Here is a 19,578-nt window from a genome sequence, read left to right on the forward strand (position 1 = left end):
GATCTATCTGTTTCTATCCCCCTTTTAAAATTGTACCAGTTAGATTATATTGCAGTGTGTACCGTCCACAAGAATCATTGCAGTAACTTGCCAATGCTTCTTTGGCAGCAACTTCCAAACCCAAGACCTCTGTCACATTGAAGGACAAGGGCTAGAGGTCTATGGGAATGCCATCAGCTCCAAGCTCACCTCCTGACTTGGAATATATATCACTGTTCTTTCATTCACTGCTGGACCATAATCTTGGAATTCCCTAACCAGCAGCATTGTGGTTGTACCTACATCATATGGATTACAGAGGTTCCAGGAAAATAATTTTATTTATTTAGCGCTTTCCATAACCACCAGACATCTCATAGTGTTTTACAGCCAATTAGGTATTTTGAAGTGTAGTCACTATTGTAATTCGCAAAAGGCCAACCACCATCTGCTAGAGGGAAAACTAGGGATGGACAATATGTGCCAACTTTTAGGTGTGGGCAGTGTGCGAATCAAGTCCATGTGTTCTGGGTGTGTCCCAAGATTGAAGGGGTTCTGACAGGGCTTCTCGGACGTGATGTCCAACATTCTGGTTGTGGGGGTGGCCCCGAGTCCGGAGGTGACGATATTCGGTGTGTTGGAAGATCCTGGAGTCCAGATGGGGAGAGAGGTTGATGCCTCCCTGAGGATCTTGTTGTGCTGGGGAGTCTTGGAGCCACTGAAGATGGGGGAATGGGTGAGTGACCTGGCACAATTCCTGTGTTTGAAGATGGCCATGTTCACCTTGCGGGGGTCAGAGGAGGGGTTCACCCGGAGGTGGAAACCATTCATTAATTTCTTCAAGGGGGATTGAGTGATCTTTCATGGGGGGGGAATAAGGGGAAGAATTAGGAAGGCAGGGTGGGTTGGGCTGTTGGTATTGGGGGATGTTGGGGGCCTGTGGTTTCTGTTCATGTTGATGTTTGGTCTTCTGATATTTTCATGTATATATGTAAAATGTCTTTAAAAAAAAAAAAATATATATATTTTAATTTTCCCAATTAAGGGACAATTTAGCGTGGCCAATCGACCTACCCTGCACATCTTTGGGTTGTGGGGGTGAGACCCACACAGACACGGGCGAATGTGCAAACTCCACACGGACAGTGACCCGGGGCCGAAATTGAATCCAGGTCCTCGGCGCTTTGAGGCAGCAGTGCTAACCACTGCGCCACCAAACCGCCCCAATAAAAAATATTTTAAAATATATATATGCCAGCTTTGCCAGTTACACCCACATTCTGTGAAAAAATAATAATAAAAGGAAGATGAGGTTGATGTGCCTTTCTCTCTCTCTCCCCCCAGGGTCACGGATGATATTTTGGCCATGGCAAGACCATCTACACAGCTCATTAAGAAGTTCAACATCATCAAGCAGTTCAAAGGGTAGGTGCTAAATAGTGGGAAGATTATGGAGTCACATAATTGTAGAATACAGCTCTCGGTTAACACTTGGCTCATTAGAAACACAATCTTCACAGGATATGTTCGAGCAATTATGTTAATGGATGTACTGTGTAAACTGCTGGTAACGAACATTCTGATATTGACAAAAAAACAGGTAATTGTCCCAACTCCTTTTCACGCTCAAGGAACCAAAATTAACTGAGTTCAGATATCTCGGAGGATTGTGGTTCAGGAGGAGATTAGAGATAGGGAGATATCTTGGAGGATTGTGGTTCAGGAGGAGATTAGAGACAGGGAGAGGTGAGACAATGGACACATTTGAAAACCAAGATGAGACATTTAAAATTAATGTAATTGGAATCATCGAGTTTTTACAGCATAGAAAGTGCCCATTATGTCCACGCTCGCCATCAGCACCTATCCACTCTAATAAACGCAAGTATCCCGTATGCCTTCTTAACCACCTTATCTACCGGTCCTGCTGTCTTCAGGGATCTATGGACAGGCACACCAAGGCACTCTGATTCTCTGTACTTCCTAGGGTCCGACCATTCATTGTGTATTCCTTCCCTTGTTAGTCCTCCCAAGATGCATTACCTCACACTTTTCATCATTACATTACATTTGCCACTGTACTCCCCATCTAACCAGCTCGTCTATAGTGACTTTTCTCCTCACTATTTACCACACCACTATTTTGGGGTTATTTTTGTGTTGCTTACGTGGGAGCAAATGTAGGGCAGGTGATATGTGAATAGGACGTGGTGTGAATAAGGACACAAGCAGCAGAATTTTGGAGGGTAGAATGTGGGACCAGGTGTATGTTGGAATAGTCAAGTCTGGAGGTAACAAAGACATGAATGAGGGTTTGAGCAATAGATGAGCTGAGACACGGTGGACTCGGGCAATGTTACGGAGGTGAAAATAGGTGGTCTTAATGATGGGCTGGGCTTATGTGGTCAGAAGCTCACCAAGGTTGCGAACTGTCTGGTTCAGCTTCAACCAATTACCTGGAGAGAGCTGGAGGTGGTGACAATGGAACAGACTTTGTGGCGAGGAGTGAAGACAAATGACTTCAACCTTCCCAATATTTAGTCGGAGAAAGTTTCTGCTCATCCAGTACTGGACGTTGGACAAACCAGTCTGATAACTTAGAGACGGGGTCAAGAGAGTTGGTGGTGAGGGAGAGCTGGATGTCCTCAGTGTACATGTTGAAACTAATGCTGTGTTTGCAGATGGTGTCACTGATGGACAGCATAGGAATGAAAACTAGGAGGAGGCCAAGGATAGATCCTTGGGGAACTTCTGAAGTGAGAAGAGAAGTCATTGCAGGTGATTCTCTAGCAACATTGGGGTAGATAAGAATGGAACATGGTGATTGTGATCCCAACCAGTCAAACAACAATGGAGAGGTGTTGGAGGAGGGCAGTGTTTTGTACTTCTCTTTGGGGAAACCTGCAGCCTCATCAGTTTTAGGCAGGTTTCTCCCTCCTTATGAGTGGCTGGGGTCTACACGAGTTTGGGGGCACTGTTAACGGTGCCTCTGCTGTTCTCACCTACCAGGTAGTCCACAAGCCCCGTGGTAGTGGCGGCCCTCAGGGTGCGGGGACAGTGGCGGCAGCGTCTGGGGTTGGAGGGGTCTTTGTTGGGCACCAATATGTGGCAATCACCAGTTTGTTCTGGGAGGGCTGGATGGGGTGCTTCGGGGGTGGCAGCGGGCGGGGATCGAGCGGTTTGGGGATTTGTTCATCAGCAGCTTTCCGTGCTTGGAAGAGTTGGAGGGGAAATTTGAGCTGCCCGTCGGGAATGGGTTCCGGTATTTGCAGGTGAGGGTCTTCGTTTGGAGGCAGGTACCATCCTTTCCTCACCTGTCGCCCCAGGGGTTACAAGATAAGGTGGAATAAAGAACGGGGGTAGGGGAGGAGAAGGTGCCGGATTAATATAAGGAACTGATAGACTGAGAGGGATCCCCGATAGGGGAAGTGAAGGGTAAGTGGGAGGAAGGGTTGGGTAGGGAGTTGGAGGCTGGGCTGTGGGAGGAGGCCCTGAGGAGAGTTAATGCATCCTCATCGTGCACAAGGCCTTATCCAGTTCAAGGTGGTCCACAGGGCACATATGACTGTGGCCGAATGAGCAGACCTTTTGAAGGGGTGGAGGATAGATGTGGGTGGTGGACGGGTGGCACGTGTTCTGGGCGTGTCCGAAGCTTGGGGGATTCTGGCTGGGGTTTGCCGACATCATGTCAGAGGTTCTGAAGATGATGGTGGTCCCAAGTCCAGAGGTGGCGATTTTTGGTGTGTCAGAAGACCTGGGAGTCCAGGAGGGCGAGAGAGGCCGATGTTTTGGCCTTTGCCTCTCTGGTAGCCCGGAGACAAAGCCGGGGGTGTGGGTGAGTGACCTGGCAGAGTTTCTCAGGCTAGAGAAAATACAGTTCGTCTTGAGGGGTTCTGGGTAAGGGTTTGCCCGGAGGTGGCAGCCGTTTATCAACTTCTTCAGGAAACGTTAAGCTGTCAGCAGTGGGCAGTGGGTGGGTTGGGGGGGTGTTAAAAGGGAGAGGCTGGGGGAGTTGGGCAAGGTGGGGGCAGGTCAGTGGGGTATTTTTGTTCTGCTGGTTATGTTGGCTGGTGAGGTTGTATTTCTGTCCATTGTGTTAATATATAAATACCACAATAAAATATTTTTTAGAAAATGAGTGACTTGGGTCTGACACAGGTAGGTTTCTTCTAAACTACTTTATTGACATTATATACACGATAAGCTTCTAGGTAAATTACATCTCTGCTTTGTGCAGACTATTCCATCCTCTCTACCAAGTCTCGAGCACATGACTACTGGTGTCACTGTGTCATGATGCACATCACTGCCTCATTCACATAACTATTAACTCATACACTACTGATAGGCGAACCCAGGAGAGGGAGCATGCTGATTTGAAATCATAGAATTATCATAGAATTTACAGTGCAGAAGGAGGCCATTCGGCCCAACGAGTCTGCACCCCTACCCAAGCCCACACCTCCATCCTATCGCCACAACCCAGTAACCCCACCCAACACTAAGGGCAATTGTGGACACTAAGGGGCAATTTAGCAAGGCCAATCCACCTAACCTGCACATCTTTGGACTGTGGGAGGAAACCGGAGCACCCGGAGGAAACCCACGCACACACGGGGAGAACGTGCAGACTCCGCACAGACAGTGACCCAAGCTGGGAATCGAACCTGGGACCCTGGAGCTGTGAAGCAATTGTGCTAACCACTATGCTACCGTGCTGCCATCATCGTGCTTGACGTCACCGACGATGAGAGATCATTGGCACAGAGGCTGAGGACGGAAAGAAGCAAAGGTATCTCGGTGAGAAAATTGGCCTGGAACGTGGGTGGGAGAGAACAAGGCTTTTAAATGAAAGGTGAAGGAGTGAAACACGAGGAGCTACGCAAAGAATGAGCAAATACCAGAGTAGCAGGGAGGGGACAAATGAAGGTCTGATTTGGGGATAAGAACCACATCACCGCCCACAACTGTATAACCAAAGATATATCCTTTCGTCTCACAGGTTAAACATCAAGTCAGTGATAAATCTGCAAGTACCTGGTGAGCACAATTATTGTGGGGACCCCCTGGAATTGAAGAGTGGATTTTCATATTTACCAGAGGTCTTCATGGAGAATGATAGTAAGTCTCACCACACAGGCTGACAGCCTTGTGACCCCCCCCCCCTGGAAAAATGAAACAATATCGTTAATGTGAATGTGTTGGGTTCAAAAATAAAACACTGACAGCAAAGACTCGCACAAAAATACATCTATAAATAAGTGTATGTTTAGCTGAGTTGGTGGCGTTCGAAAGTCATGGGTTTAAGCCCCACTCTAGAGACTCAAATACATAATCACAGCTCACACTCCCAGTGCAGTGCTGAGGGACTGCTGCAACGTCAGAAATGCCATCTTTTGAATGAGAAGTTGAGCTGAAGTCCTGTCTGCCTTCTCAGGTCGATTAGCAGATCCCATACCACTATTTCAAAAAGAGCAAGGCAGACCTCCCAGTGTCCTGGCCAACATTTGTCCTCAATCGATATCTCTAACACAATTTAACTGGCCGGTTATCCTGCTGTTGGACACTAATTGGCTGCTGTATTTCTCTGGATTACAACTATGACAACTGCTCATGGCAATTCTTTGATTGTGAAGCTCTTTGAGATGCTCTGAGGATGTGATAGTATGTAAATGCAAGCCCTTTGCTGCTAATTGGAACTAAATTGACAATCTCATTTATAAAGTCTTTAGCTTGACTATTTTTGTTTAATGGAAATTTGTTATCCTCACCCAGTTGTGGGCAAGGGTAAGTCGAATGCTCGATAGCCGAGCATCGACAGGCCGGCACAACCTGGGCACAGGGTAAAGCCCACCCGAGATTGAACACTGAGCTACCTAGGGGAGATCTCTTTAAGGCCTTTCAACGTGTTGGCTACATTTTCCTGAACACAGCCAGCCCAATATCGGCTTAATTGAGGGATACCCTATGTAGTAAAGGAGGCACTGAACAGCCATATTCATACATAAGTGCTTACTGTCTATTTCAGGCATGGCTCGTGGATGCCTCTGATGGTTATGGCATTGGCAGAGTGCTGGCTCAGAACATGCCTGTGCATGTTTCTGACCTCTATATAACCTGTGCAAAATGGCACAGCATCACTGAATTTCCAGAACAATGTACCCACTACATGCTGTACCTGCCCAGGGAGTGTTTGATGGAACAGTATAAAGTATGCTTTACTCTGTATTTAGCACATGCTGTACCTGCCCAGAGAGCGTGTGGTGGATCTCTGAATGCCTGGAATGTGAAGTGTTTATTTACCAGTAGTAATTTTGTTTCTGTGAATGCAAAAAATAGCAATTCCCCTGTGCTGATCTTCTCCTCTGTCCTCACACTCACATAGTGAACAAATCCTGTGGGCTTCAGTTACAAGCTGACGCTGTGTAATCTCCCTGCCTGTAATTAAAAATCACCGTTTCTATTTACACTTGGCTCAGCAGTAAGTGTCCTTGACTGAGGGATATAATACACAAAGCAAGCTATCACTTCCCCCAATGTCTGGGTGATAGGGACTTGGGCCGGGTTGGTGTTGGGGTCCTGTTGCTGACATTGGTTGCCAGGACTGCAAAGCTCATGCCTTATAAATTATTATTATAGCAATTAATTTTTTAATGAGTGCAGAGAATATTATATCAATTCAGGGGTTTAACGGACTCAATCCCCCCCCCCCGGATTAAATGACTGAGGATGTGCACCTTTATTGTTCTGCACCAGGATCCTTTCCGGTTTACAGACTGCCCAGTTATGGGCTGCACAGTTCAGCTTTTGAATAAGGAAAAGAGAGAAAGTCAAAGAGAAGGAAAAGGATAAAGAGAGACTGAGAAAGGGAAAATACCCCAAAAAACAAGAAAGACAGGGGCCAGGTGGAATATTATTAAATTTGTCAGAAACATCTCCTCGTGTTTCAACAGACAAATTACTTTGATCATGTCTGTGCACATCAAAATCACACAAGTAGTAATGAGATGAGGGCATGGGAGCATCTGTGTGTATCTGAAGGTGTGATTGTGGGTGAATATGTTAACAGTGGCCTGTGGGTTAGCCTAATTGTGTGTAAGTATGTATATATGTTAGTTTGGTGCTGGGTGATAATCTGTGTTTGACAGACGCTGAGAGACCGTGGACACTTAAATTGGTTGCTGTACCCTGCTGCAGTTTAGACAGATACTGTGCCATGCTACAGACACACAGGCCATAGCTGACTGACTACTACAAGGATACGCAAAACAATTGTACCAGGAGCAGGACTTTTTACTGCTTTGTTATTGGGGGGAATCTTTCTTTCCCAAACCACTGGCCATCCTATAATTCTCATCCATGTTTTCTCATCCGCAGTTTACTTCTTTAACTTTGGAATGGCGGATTTTGGAGTATCCTCGCTGATTCGTGTGCTGGACGCAGTGAAGGTGACATCGTTTGCTGTACAGGAGGGCAAGGTGGCTGTGCATTGTCACGCAGGGCTCGGGAGAACAGGTACGTTGGGAGAACAATTCCTCTCATAAGGTCAATGAAGTAACGCAGCAGTTAATTATTTGCTGAAGGGGAGTGCTAGAATGGCATCTCATGTCAGAAACTGACCCCATTACAGAAGCAAATAGCTGTGGATGTTGCAGTGGGGTATGAGGCCATTGGGGTGTTGCGGGAGAGAGGTGTGCGATTGTGGTTGATTGAGAATTTCTTGGTTGAGATGGATAGATTTTTGTTGGATAAGGATATCAAGGGATATGGAGAAAAGAGTTTGAGTTAGGATACAGGTCAACCGCATTAAATGGTCCCTACTGTTTCTACCCAGGCAAAACCTGCTGTACTCCTCGAATTTAAACATTTCTTAAAAATTCATTAACGGGATGTGGGCATCATGTGTGAGGCTAGCATTTATTGCCCATCCCTAGTTGCCCTTCAGAAGGTCGTGGTGAGCTGCCTTTTTGAACTGCTGTGTTCCATGTGTTGTAGGTACACCCACAGTCCTGTTAGGGAGGGAGTTCCAGGATTTTGACCTAGCGACGACGATATATTTCCAAGTCAGGATGGTGAGTGACTTGGAGGGGAACCTCCAAGTGGTGGGTGTCAGCCAAGGTTCAATCAGCCAAAGTAGCACTCTTGCCTCTGAGTCAGTGGGGGTTGTGGTCCCACTATGTAAAGTTCCACTCTGGAGATTTGAACACAAAACCTCGGCTGATACTCCAGTGCAATATTGAGGAAGAGCTGCGCTGCACTGAAATGTTAAACAGAAGCCTTTCAAGTGGATGTTATAGATCCCAGGATACCACTTGGAGAGGAGCAGGGGGGTTCGCCATAATGTCCTGGACAATGTTTATCCTTCAACAAAAACAATTTTCTAAATGTGATTCTTATTGGTCTTTGTGGGGGATTTCTGCGCAAAATTGGCTGCTGAGTTTCCTCCATGACAGCAATGGTTACACTTCAAAATAAGTCATTCATTGGCTACACTTTGGAACATCCTGAGTTTGTGAAAGAGATAATATAATGCAAGACTTTCATTTCTCCTTAATTAGGTACACTAAAACCAACCGGCTAGACTGGCTGATTATTCGCAATGTATCAAAATTAGTTCCAGACTCTGGGCAGGATTCTGCGGCTGCACCCGCCAGGCGCCCAGAAATTCCCACCCAAGGTCAATGGACCTTTACAACATGGCGATCTAATGGCGGGCAGGGCAGAAGAATCCAGCCCAATCTTTCTCCGCATAATCCCGGGCAACAGATTTACTAATTTTATTTAACCCCTATTATCTCAGAAGTAACAAGCCCAGCGTTTATTGCCTGTTCCTAATAGCCGTGAGAGGGTGGGCTCTCCTCCCTGAACCACTGCAGTCTGTGAGGCAATTTTAGGGTATCCATTCTGATCAGGCCCAAACACTTAATACCAAGTTTTCATCTGTACTATTTTAACATGTGTAGCCTTGAATTAGTTCTGGAGAAGTAAGCAGGATTCTTGGTGGTTAGTCAATGGGACCTGAAGGTTGAAATGGTGAAAGAATCGAGAGTAAATGGCGGAATCTCTGGTCACAGTTTTTCAAGAAAACCGAGGGTAAACTTGGTGACTATGGGCCAGCTATTCGTAAGTTGGTCATGAGCAAAATCTTCAAATCCCATGATTCAGTCCATGTTGGTGTTTATCCTACTGTCTGCACGTTCTCCCCGTGTGTGCGTGGGTTTCCTCCGGGTGCTCCGGTTTCCTCCCACAGTCCAAAGATGTGCAGGTTAGGTGGATTGGCCATGCTAAATTGCCCTTCGTGTCCAAACTTTCCCTTAGTGTTGGGTGGGATTACTGGGTTATGGGGATAAGGTGGAAGTGTGGGCTTGGGTAGAGTGCTCTTTCCAAGAGCCGGTGCAGACTCGATGGGCCGAATGGCCTCCTTCTGCACTGTAAATTCTATGATTCTATGACATGAGCAGCAGTCCCAATCTCATTTTATCATATGCCTTTATTTCCATTTCCTTCAAACAACCATCTTCACTTGTTCTTAACTATTGATTGGTCTCTGCTTCAATAATTAACACTGTGTAAAAAAAAAATAAGAAAGGCTGGTTAAACTGGGGTTGTTTTCCTCAGAGCAGAGAAGGCTGAGGGGGGATCTTATCAAGGTGTACAAAATTGTCAGGGACATAGTGTCATGTGAGAGTACCTTTAAGAAATGGGTGTTTATAAATGGGTGTGTATATAAATATCTGTAATGAGAGTACCCTTAAGAAATAGGTGTTTACTACTGCAGTGATGTCAGAGTGTGGGTGGAGCTGGGCTGTCTGTCAGCTTTTTACTTTTGTTTTAGGCTGTTTGCTGCAGGGTGTGTTTCAGTATTGTTTTCAGTGTTGGAGCTGAAGCCAGACAGAGCAGGTGTACTGTTGATCTCTCTGCCATGAAAAGACTATCCCTTGATCATTTGGTGAATTCAGAATTATAAATGTTCTCAGTAGTGAATGTAAACCTAATGTGCTGCTGTTAAAAGATGTTTTCTTATGTCTTCTGGATGTTATTTGGGAAGTTATTAAGGATTACTTAATGTTGTATTCTTTGGGGGTTGTATTTGAATTGATGGTTGCTAAGATGTTCACTGTATGTTTTAAAAAGGTTAACTTGAGTTGATAGAATAAACATTGTTTTGCTTTAAAAAATACTTTTCCATTTCTGCTTTACCACACCTGTGGGCCGTGTGCTCCCCATACCACAATCTATTAAAAGTTGTGGGTCAGGAGAACTCCATGATAAACTTTGGGGTTCTCTAAACCCTGGCCCATAACAAATTGGGGGCTCATCCAGGATAAAAGTCTATCTATTGGATTGGCTTAGTGAACTTAAAGACAGTGAGGGGTGAGCATATTGTGGGTGCTTTTCATGTGTGCTATCATAGTTTAAGTGGGAAGTGTGTTGTGGACAATGGCTCTTTCAGAGGCTCAGACGTTTTTGGGGGTGGAGACTGTTGCTAACTTTCCGTTGGTTCAATTGCTCTGTTTTATTACCTTTGCTCTCGAGTCGCCAGGTATCTTTATGATACCGCCACGAGGTTCAAGTCCGAGTAATGATCAATGACCCAATACACCGATTAGTAAGATTCAAATCAAAGCACATTTATTATACACAGTAATCGCTACTCATGCACAAATTCTACGTCTAAGCTACTTCAACAACTAACAGGCCTATACTTAACTTCGGACTGGCCCACCAGGTCAGGGGAACAAATGGCCATTCGTTCGGGTTCTGAGTCTGCGGGATTCAAAATTGGTACGGATTGGTAGCTAGGAGCGCCTATCTCGTAGCGAGCGTTGAATTAAGACTTACGTCTGTCGGTGGTCACTGCACCGGTCACGGTCAATGTTGGTTTGTGTTGCTGGGTGACCCGGGCAGGACGAAGAGCTGAAGAGAGGGATTTGAACTTGGGGCTTAACTCTTATAGTCCCCAGGGGCTTCCCGCCTTTCGGGGCGGACCCTGTACCTGGTCCCAAGTGATTGGACTTTGTTCCAATCGCTTGGTTCGATTTCTCCAATACTGGAGCGGTTCCCTGATCGATGGGCGTTCTTGAGGTGTTTGTTCACCTTCTTTGTGTTGGCTCCTGCTGGCGCTGAGGAGTCTGGCTTTGCTTTGTGTGTCCCAAATGTTACTTATTGTTCCCGGGGATTGCTCATCAGTATGTAGATGGCTGCTACATTGTTATGCTGATGATCGCTGGTATCGATGTTGTCTGGCCTTTTGCGGAGTTAAATACACAGCAAACCTGCACCTGCTGGTTTCTGTCTATGTTGGCTGACTTTCCCATCAGCCTTTGCCGTTCGCCATTTTAAAATTGGGAGTTGGCCAATTTAGGTGGCTACAAGACGGTCACATGCAGTACCTTACGGACAGAAACTAAAGCAGACTGTTAGATGTGGCAAAAACATTGCAGTTAACGTTACCTGACAAAATGCGAAAAGATGAGGTAATTATGGTGGTGGCTAAGCATTTAAAATTGCCTGAGATACAGTCTGTCTCATTAGAAATGGCAAAGATCCAGTTGCAGATTAAGCAACGTGAACATTAAAGCAGCTTGAATATGCAATGAGAGAAAAAGAAAGAGAAAGGGAGATACAGATCAGGGAAAAAGAAAAGGAGAGAGAAAAAAGAAACAAAGAACGAGATAGAGAGGAAAAGGAAAGAGACCGAGAGGAAAGGGAAAAAGAGAGAGAGTTTGAACTTCAGAAAATGGCCATGAAACATGACAGTCAGTTCAAATTGGTAGACGTAAAGGGAAACGTACAGTTGGAGGATAGTGATGGGGATAGTGAGAAAGAGCGTCATAGTCGAAGGCTTGGTGGGGATCTATTTAAATATGTCCAAGCATTGCCAAGGTTTGACAAGAAGGAGGTGGAAGCCTTTTTCATTTCATTTGAGAAGGTAGCTAAACAAATGAAATGGCCACAGGACATGTGGATATTACTGATTCAAACAAAGTTGATAGATAGGGCTAGTGAAGTGTTTGCATCACTACCGGAGGAGATATCTGGGACGTATGAGGAGGTGAAAAATTCCATCTTGGGTGCATATGAACTAGTGCCTGAAGCCGACAGACAAAGGTTTAGAAATTTAAGGAAAGAATTTGGTCAAACATACATGGAGTTTGAAAGGATCAAACAGAGTAATTTTGATAGGTGGATAAGGGCTTTGAAAATAGACCAAACATATGAAGCTCTCAGAGAATTTGACTTTTGGAGCAGTTTAAAAATTCAATTCCTGATGTAGTGAGAACTCATGTGGAAGAGCAGAGGGTTATAACTGTGAGATTAGCAGCAGAAATGGCAGATGATTATGAATTAGTTCATAAATCAAAGCTTGGTTTCCGACATCAGTTTCAGCCGGTGAGGGATAGAAACTGGGGACATGAGAAATACTCAGTGGTAAAGGTAAAGGTGATCTGATGGGAGATAATAAAGAGAGTGTACCTCAGATTAAAAAAGAAATCTAGGAGGGTGGAAGAGAAATTACAAGTTTCAAATGTTTTCACTGCAATAAACTAGGCCATGTAAAGTCACAGTGTTGGTGGTTGAAGAAAAGCACTGGGAAGGCTGATGTGGTAAAACAGGATAAGACAGTGGGGTTTGTTAAAGTGGTAAAGGAAAACCCAAGTGAAGCGAAGGAGGTGCAAAAGATTGTACAGCCTGATCAAGAGGTGATTGAGAAGAAGGTGCCAGATCTCTTTAAGGAATTTACTTGTGTGGGTAAAGTGTATCAGGAGTCACATTTTAAGAGGTACGAGAGCTAGTCAATCTTTAATGGTAAGAGATGAGGAGTTATGTAGTTGGGAAGAATGTTGCCAGAAAAGGTGGTAATATGTGGAATTCAGGGTGAGAGGAGTAGTGTTCAATTATATAAGGTAAGGTTGGAAAGTCCAGCGAAGAGTGGTGAAGTGTTAGTAGGAGTAATAGAGAAACTATTTTGTCCAGGAGTACAGTTTATCTTGGGTAATGATATAGTTGGATCGCAGGTGGGAGTGATGCCTACTGTGGTTGATAAGCCAGTTAAAAATCAGACAACTGAAGTGTTGAAGGACGGATATCCTGGGATTTTTCCGGATTGTGTAGTAACAAGGTCGCAAAGTCACAGGTTAAGACAAGAGGATAAATCAAAGAATGAAGATGAAGTGCAATTATCAGAAATGATTTTTGATCAGATGGTTGAAAAAGAATAAGAACAGGTGGAGGATGAGGCGGATATTTTTAGTTCAGGAAAATTGGCGGAGGTACAACAGAAAGATGTAGAAGTAAAACGGATGTATCAGAAAGCATACATGGAAGAGGAATCTGAATGTATACCAGAGTGTTATTACCGTAGAAGTGATGTCTTGATGAGAAAATGGAGACCTTTACATATGCAGGTGGATGAAAAGTGGACAGAAATTCATCAAGTAGTATTGCCGGTAGGGTATAGAAAGGAGGTGTTGCGAGTTGCACATGAGGTACCAGTGGGAGGTCATTTGGGAATAAGGAAAACTCAAGCTAAAATCCAGAAACATTTTTATTGGCCTGGACTACATAAAGATGTAGTTAAATTTTGTCAATCATGTCACACGTATCAAGTGATAGGGAAACCTCAAGCAGTGATAAAACCAGCACCCTTAATACTAATTCCAGCATTTGAGGAACCTTTTACAAGGGTCCTAATTGATTGCGTAGGACCGCTTCCTAAACCAAAAAGTGGGAATCAATATCTTTTGACGAGGTGGTTTTTATGATTCTAACTCAAAGTGACAAACCAAATCCAGATGACTATGAATTTGGCATACCTCAAATTAAATTGGAAAACGAGGATGTTCTTAAAAATTGGGATAAATTGTTAAGTTACCTTCCAGAGGAAAAACGAACTGACCTGAAAGAGTTATTGATACCACATGGGCAAGTTTGTAGAGATAAATTGGGATGTACTAAAATGGCTATACATGATGTAGATGTGGGAAATGTTGTCCCAATCAAACAACATCCATATAGACTTAACCCTTTAAGATTGGCACAGGTTAACAAAGAGATTGAGAGTATGCTTAAAAATGGCATAATTGAAGTGGGTTGCAGCCAATGGAGCTCACCCATCATGATGGTACCAAAACCAAATGGTACCCAACGGTTGTGTGTGGACTATAGAAAGGTTAATGCAGTTACAAGAACGGACTCTTATCCTATCCCACGTTTGGAGGATTGCATTGAGAAAGTGGGACAATCAGCTTTTATTTCCAAACTGGATTTACTTAAAGGTTACTGGCAGGTACCTTTATCCAAAAAGGCGAAGGAGATTTCAGCTTTTTTTTTTTTTAAATAATATTTTATTGAAAATTTTTGGTCAACCAACACAGTACATTGTGCATCCTTTACACAACATTGTAACAATACAGATAATAATGACCTTTTTTAAATTTAAACAAAAACAACAACAAATAAATAAATATTAAATAACAAAAAATAAAAACTAGCCCTAATTGGCAACTGCCTTGTCTCAGGCCACCCCCCCCCCCCACCCCCCCCCCCCCCAAGTCCTGGGCCGCTGCTGCTGCCTTCTTTGTTCTCCCCTATCTATCTTTCCGCAAGATATTCGACGAACGGTTGCCACCGCCTAGTAAACCCTTGAGCCGACCCCCTTAGGACGAACTTAATCCGCTCTAACTTTATGAACTCCGCCATATCATTTATCCAGGTCTCCACCCCCGGGGGCTTGGCTTCTTTCCACATTAGCAATATTCTGCGCCGGGCTACTAGGGACGCAAAGGCCAAAACATCGGCCTCTTTCGCCTCCTGCACTCCCGGCTCTTGTGCAACCCCAAATATAGCCAACCCCCAGCTTGGTTCGACCCGGACTCCTACTACTTTCGAAAGCACCTTTGTCACCCCCATCCAAAACCCCTGTAGTGCCGGGCATGACCAAAACATATGGGTATGATTCGCTGGGCTTCTCGAGCACCTCGCACACCTATCCTCCACCCCAAAAAATTTACTGAGCCGTGTTCCAGTCATATGTGCCCTGTGTAATACCTTAAACTGAATCAGGCTTAGCCTGGCGCACGAGGACGACGAGTTTACCCTGTTTAGGGCATCTGCCCACATCCCCTCCTCAATCTCCTCCCCTAGCTCTTCTTCCCATTTCCCTTTTAGTTCATCCATCATAGTCTCCCCTTCGTCTCTCATTTCCCTATATATATCCGACACCTTACCGTCCCCCACCCATTTCTTTGAGATGACTCTGTCCTGCACCTCTTGTGTCGGGAGCTGCAGGAATTCCCTCACCTGCTGCCTCGCAAAAGCCCTCAATTGCATGTACCTGAATGCATTCCCTTGGGGCAACCCATATTTCTCGGTCAGCGCTCCCAGACTCGCAAACTTCCCATCCACAAATAGATCTTTCAATTGCGTTATACCTGCTCTTTGCCACATTCCATATCCCCCATCCATTCCCCACGGGGCAAACCTATGGTTGTTTCTTATCGGGGACCCCCCCAGTGCTCCGGTCTTTCCCCTATGTCGTCTCCACTGTCCCCAAATCTTCAGTGTAGCTACCACCACCGGACTCGTGGTATAGTTCCTTGGTGAGAACGGCAATGGGGCTGTCACCATAGCCTGCAGGCTGGTCCCCCTACAGGACGCCCTCTCTAATCTCTTCCACGCCGCTCCTTCCTCCTCTCCCATCCACTTACTCACCATTGAAATATTAGCGGCCCAATAATACTCACTTAGGCTCGGTAGTGCCAGCCCCCCCCTATCCCTACTACGCTGTAAGAATCCCTTCCTCACTCTCTGAGTCTTCCCGGCCCAAACAAAACCCATGATACTCTTTTCTATCCTTTTGAAAAAAGCCTTCGTGATCACCACCGGGAGACACTGAAACACAAAAAGGAATCTCGGGAGGACCACCATCTTAACTGCCTGCACCCTCCCTGCCATTGACAATGCTACCATATCCCATCTCTTGAAATCTTCCTCCATCTGTTCCACCAACCGCGTCAAATTTAGCCTGTGCAATGTGCCCCAATTCTTAGCTATCTGGATCCCCAGGTAACGAAAGTCTCTTGTTACCTTCCTCAACGGTAGGTCTTCTATTTCTCTACTCTGCTCCCCTGGATGCACCACAAACAGCTCACTCTTTCCCATGTTCAATTTATACCCTGAAAAATCCCCAAACTCCCCAAGTATCCGCATTATTTCTGGCATCCCCTCCGCTGGATCCAAAAGAACAAAGAACAAATCCGCCACATATAGTAGCAGATCATCCGCATATAAAGATACCCGGTGTTCTTCTCCTCCCCTAAGTATTCCCCTCCATCCCTTGGAACCTCTCAGCGCTATCGCCAGGGGCTCAATCGCCAGTGCAAACAGTAATGGGGACAGAGGACATCCCTGCCTTGTCCCTCTATGGAGCCGAAAATATGCCGATCCCCGTCCATTCGTGACCACACTCGCCACTGGGGCCCTATACAACAGCTGCACCCATCTAACATACCCCTCTCCGAACCCAAATCTCCTCAACACCTCCCACAGATAATCCCACTCCACTCTATCAAAAGCTTTCTCGGCATCCATCGCCACTACTATCTCCGTTTCACCCTCTGGTGGGGCCATCATCATTACCCCTAACAACCTCCGTATGTTCGTGTTCAGCTGTCTCCCCTTCACAAACCCAGTTTGGTCCTCATGAACCACCCCCGGGACACATTCCTCTATTCTCATTGCCATTACCTTGGCCAAGACCTTGGCATCTACATTAAGGAGGGAGATTGGTCTGTAGGACCCGCATTGTAGCGGATCCTTTTCCTTCTTTAAAAGAAGCGATATCGTTGCTTCTGACATAGTCGGGGGCAGTTGTCCCCTTTCCTTTGCCTCGTTGAAGGTCCTCGTCAGTAGCGGGGCGAGCAAGTCCAAATATTTTCTGTAAAATTCAACTGGGAATCCGTCCGGTCCCGGGGCCTTTCCCGTCTGCATGTTCCTAATTCCTTTCACCACTTCTTCTACCGTGATCTGTGCTCCCAATCCCATCCTTTCCTGCTCTTCCACCTTGGGAATTTCCAGCCGATCCAAAAACTCCATCATTCTCTCCCTCCCATCCGGGGGTTGAGCTTCATACAATTTTTTATAAAATGTCTTAAACACTTTATTCACTCTCTCCGCTCCCCGCTCCGTCTCTCCATCTTCGTCTCTCACCCCCCCTATTTCCCTCGCTGCTCCCCTTTTCCTCAATTGGTGTGCCAGCAATCTGCTCGCCTTCTCTCCATATTCATACTGTACACCCTGCGCCTTCCTCCATTGTGCCTCTGCAGTGCCTGTGGTCAGCAAGTCAAATTCCACATGCAGCCTTTGCCTTTCCCTATACAGTCCCTCCTCCGGTGCTTCCGCATACTGTCTGTCCACCCTCAAATGTTCTTGCAACAACCGCTCCCGTTCCTTACTCTCCTGCTTCCCTTTATGTGTCCTTATTGATATCAGCTCCCCCCTAACCACCGCCTTCAACGCCTCCCAGACCACTCCCACCAGAACCTCCCCATTGTCATTGAGTTCCAAGTACTTTTCAATGCATCCCCTCACCCTTAAGCACACCCCCTCATCCGCCATTAGTCCCATATCCATTCTCCAGGGTGGACGCCCTCTTGTTTCCTCCCCTATCTCCAAGTCTACCCAGTGTGGGGCATGATCCGAAATGGCTATAGCCGTATATTCCGTTCCCCTCACCCTCGGGATCAATGCCCTACCCAACACAAAAAAGTCTATGCGTGAATAGACTTTATGGACATAGGAGAAAAACGAGAACTCCTTACTCCTAGGTCTACTGAATCTCCACGGGTCCACCCCTCCCATCTGCTCCATAAAATCCTTAAGCACCTTGGCTGCTGCCGGCCTCCTACCAGTCCTGGACTTCGACCTATCCAGCCTTGGTTCCAACACCGTGTTAAAGTCTCCCCCCATTATCAGCTTTCCGGTCTCTAGGTCTGGGATGCGTCCTAGCATTCGCCTCATAAAATTGGCATCGTCCCAATTCGGGGCATACACGTTTACCAACACCACCATCTCTCCCTGTAATTTGCCACTCACCATCACGTATCTGCCCCCGTTATCCGCCACTATAGTCTTTGCCTCGAACATTACCCGCTTCCCCACTAATATAGCCACCCCCCTGTTTTTCGCATCCAGCCCCGAATGGAACACCTGCCCTACCCATCCTTTGCGCAACCTAACCTGATCTATCAGTTTCAGGTGCGTTTCCTGTAACATGACCACATCTGCTTTAAGCTTCTTAAGGTGTGCGAGTACTCGTGCCCTCTTTATCGGCCCGTTAAGCCCCCTCACGTTCCACGTGATCAGCCGAGTTGGGGGACTTCCCACCCCCCCCCCCCCCCTTGCCGGTTAGCCATCATCTTTTTCCAGCTTCTCGCCCAGTTCCCACGCGGCTGTATTTCTCCCAGACGGTGCCCCCCCGCCCATCCTTTCCCGCACCCACTCCCCCCTTTCCCCAGCAGCAGCAACCCAGTAATTCCCCCCTCCCCCCCCCCCCCCCCGCTAGACCCCCCGCTAGCGTAATTACTCCCCCCATGTTGCTCCCAGAAGTCAGCAAACTCTGGCTGACCTCGGCTTCCCCCCCGTGATCACGGCTCGCCCCGTGCGGCGCCCCCTCCTTCCTGCTTCTCTATTCCCGCCATAATTATCATAGCGCGGGAACCAAGCCCGCGCCTCTCCCTCGGCCCCGCCTCCCATGGCCAACGCCCCATCTCCTCTCCCCACCTCCCCCATCACCACCTGTGGGAGAAAGAAAAGTTACCATACCGCAGGATTAATCATACAATCCCTCTTTGCCCCCCCCCCCCCCCCCCCCCACTCGTCCCACCACTTTGTCCAAACGTTCATTTTCGTAGTCCAATCATTCCAATTTTTCTTCTACAATAAAAGTCCACGCTTCATCCGCCGTCTCAAAGTAGTGGTGCCTCCCTTGATATGTGACCCACAGTCTTGCCGGCTGCAGCATTCCAAACTTTATCTTTTTTTTGTGAAGTACCGCTTTGGCCCGATTAAAGCTCGCCCTCCTTCTCGCCACCTCCGCACTCCAATCTTGATAGACGCGGATCACCGCGTTCTCCCATTTACTACACCGAGTTTTCTTCGCCCATCTAAGGACCATTTCTCTATCCTTAAAACGGAGAAATCTCACCACTATGGCTCTGGGAGCTTCTCCTGCTCTCGGTCCTCGCACCATAACTCGGTATGCTCCCTGCACCTCCAACGGACCCGTCGGGGCCTCCACTCCCATTAACGAGTGCAGCATCGTGCTCACATATGCCCCGACATCCGCCCCCTCCACACCTTCAGGAAGGCCAAGAATCCTCAAGTTGTTCCTCCTTGCGTTATTTTCCAGTGCCTCCAACCTCTCCACAGATCGTTTCTGGTGTGCCTCCTGTATCTCCGACTTCACCACCAGGCCCTGTATGTCGTTTTCATTCTCTGCTGCTTTCGCCTTCACGACCCGAAGCTCCTGCTCCTGGGTCTTTTGTTCCTCTTTCAGCCCTTCAATCGCCTGTAATATCGGGGCCAACAACTCTTTCT

The 19,578-nt window shown here is 46.6% G+C and overlaps 1 protein-coding gene across 1 annotated transcript in view; it reads left to right on the plus strand.

Annotated features, from left to right (window-relative positions):
* The window catches only part of LOC140387907 (protein tyrosine phosphatase domain-containing protein 1), a 66,192-nt gene that overhangs the window by 15,211 nt on the left and 31,403 nt on the right, over positions 1 to 19,578 (plus strand). The window contains exons 3-5 of the mRNA XM_072471208.1: positions 1,324 to 1,404; positions 4,982 to 5,100; positions 7,357 to 7,494. Of these exons, the coding sequence (XP_072327309.1) occupies positions 1,324 to 1,404; positions 4,982 to 5,100; positions 7,357 to 7,494 (338 nt within the window). The remainder of the gene's footprint in view (positions 1 to 1,323; positions 1,405 to 4,981; positions 5,101 to 7,356; positions 7,495 to 19,578) is intronic.

This window comes from Scyliorhinus torazame, chromosome 13 (genome assembly GCF_047496885.1).
Source record: "Scyliorhinus torazame isolate Kashiwa2021f chromosome 13, sScyTor2.1, whole genome shotgun sequence".
Classification (NCBI taxonomy): Eukaryota; Metazoa; Chordata; class Chondrichthyes; order Carcharhiniformes; family Scyliorhinidae; genus Scyliorhinus; species Scyliorhinus torazame.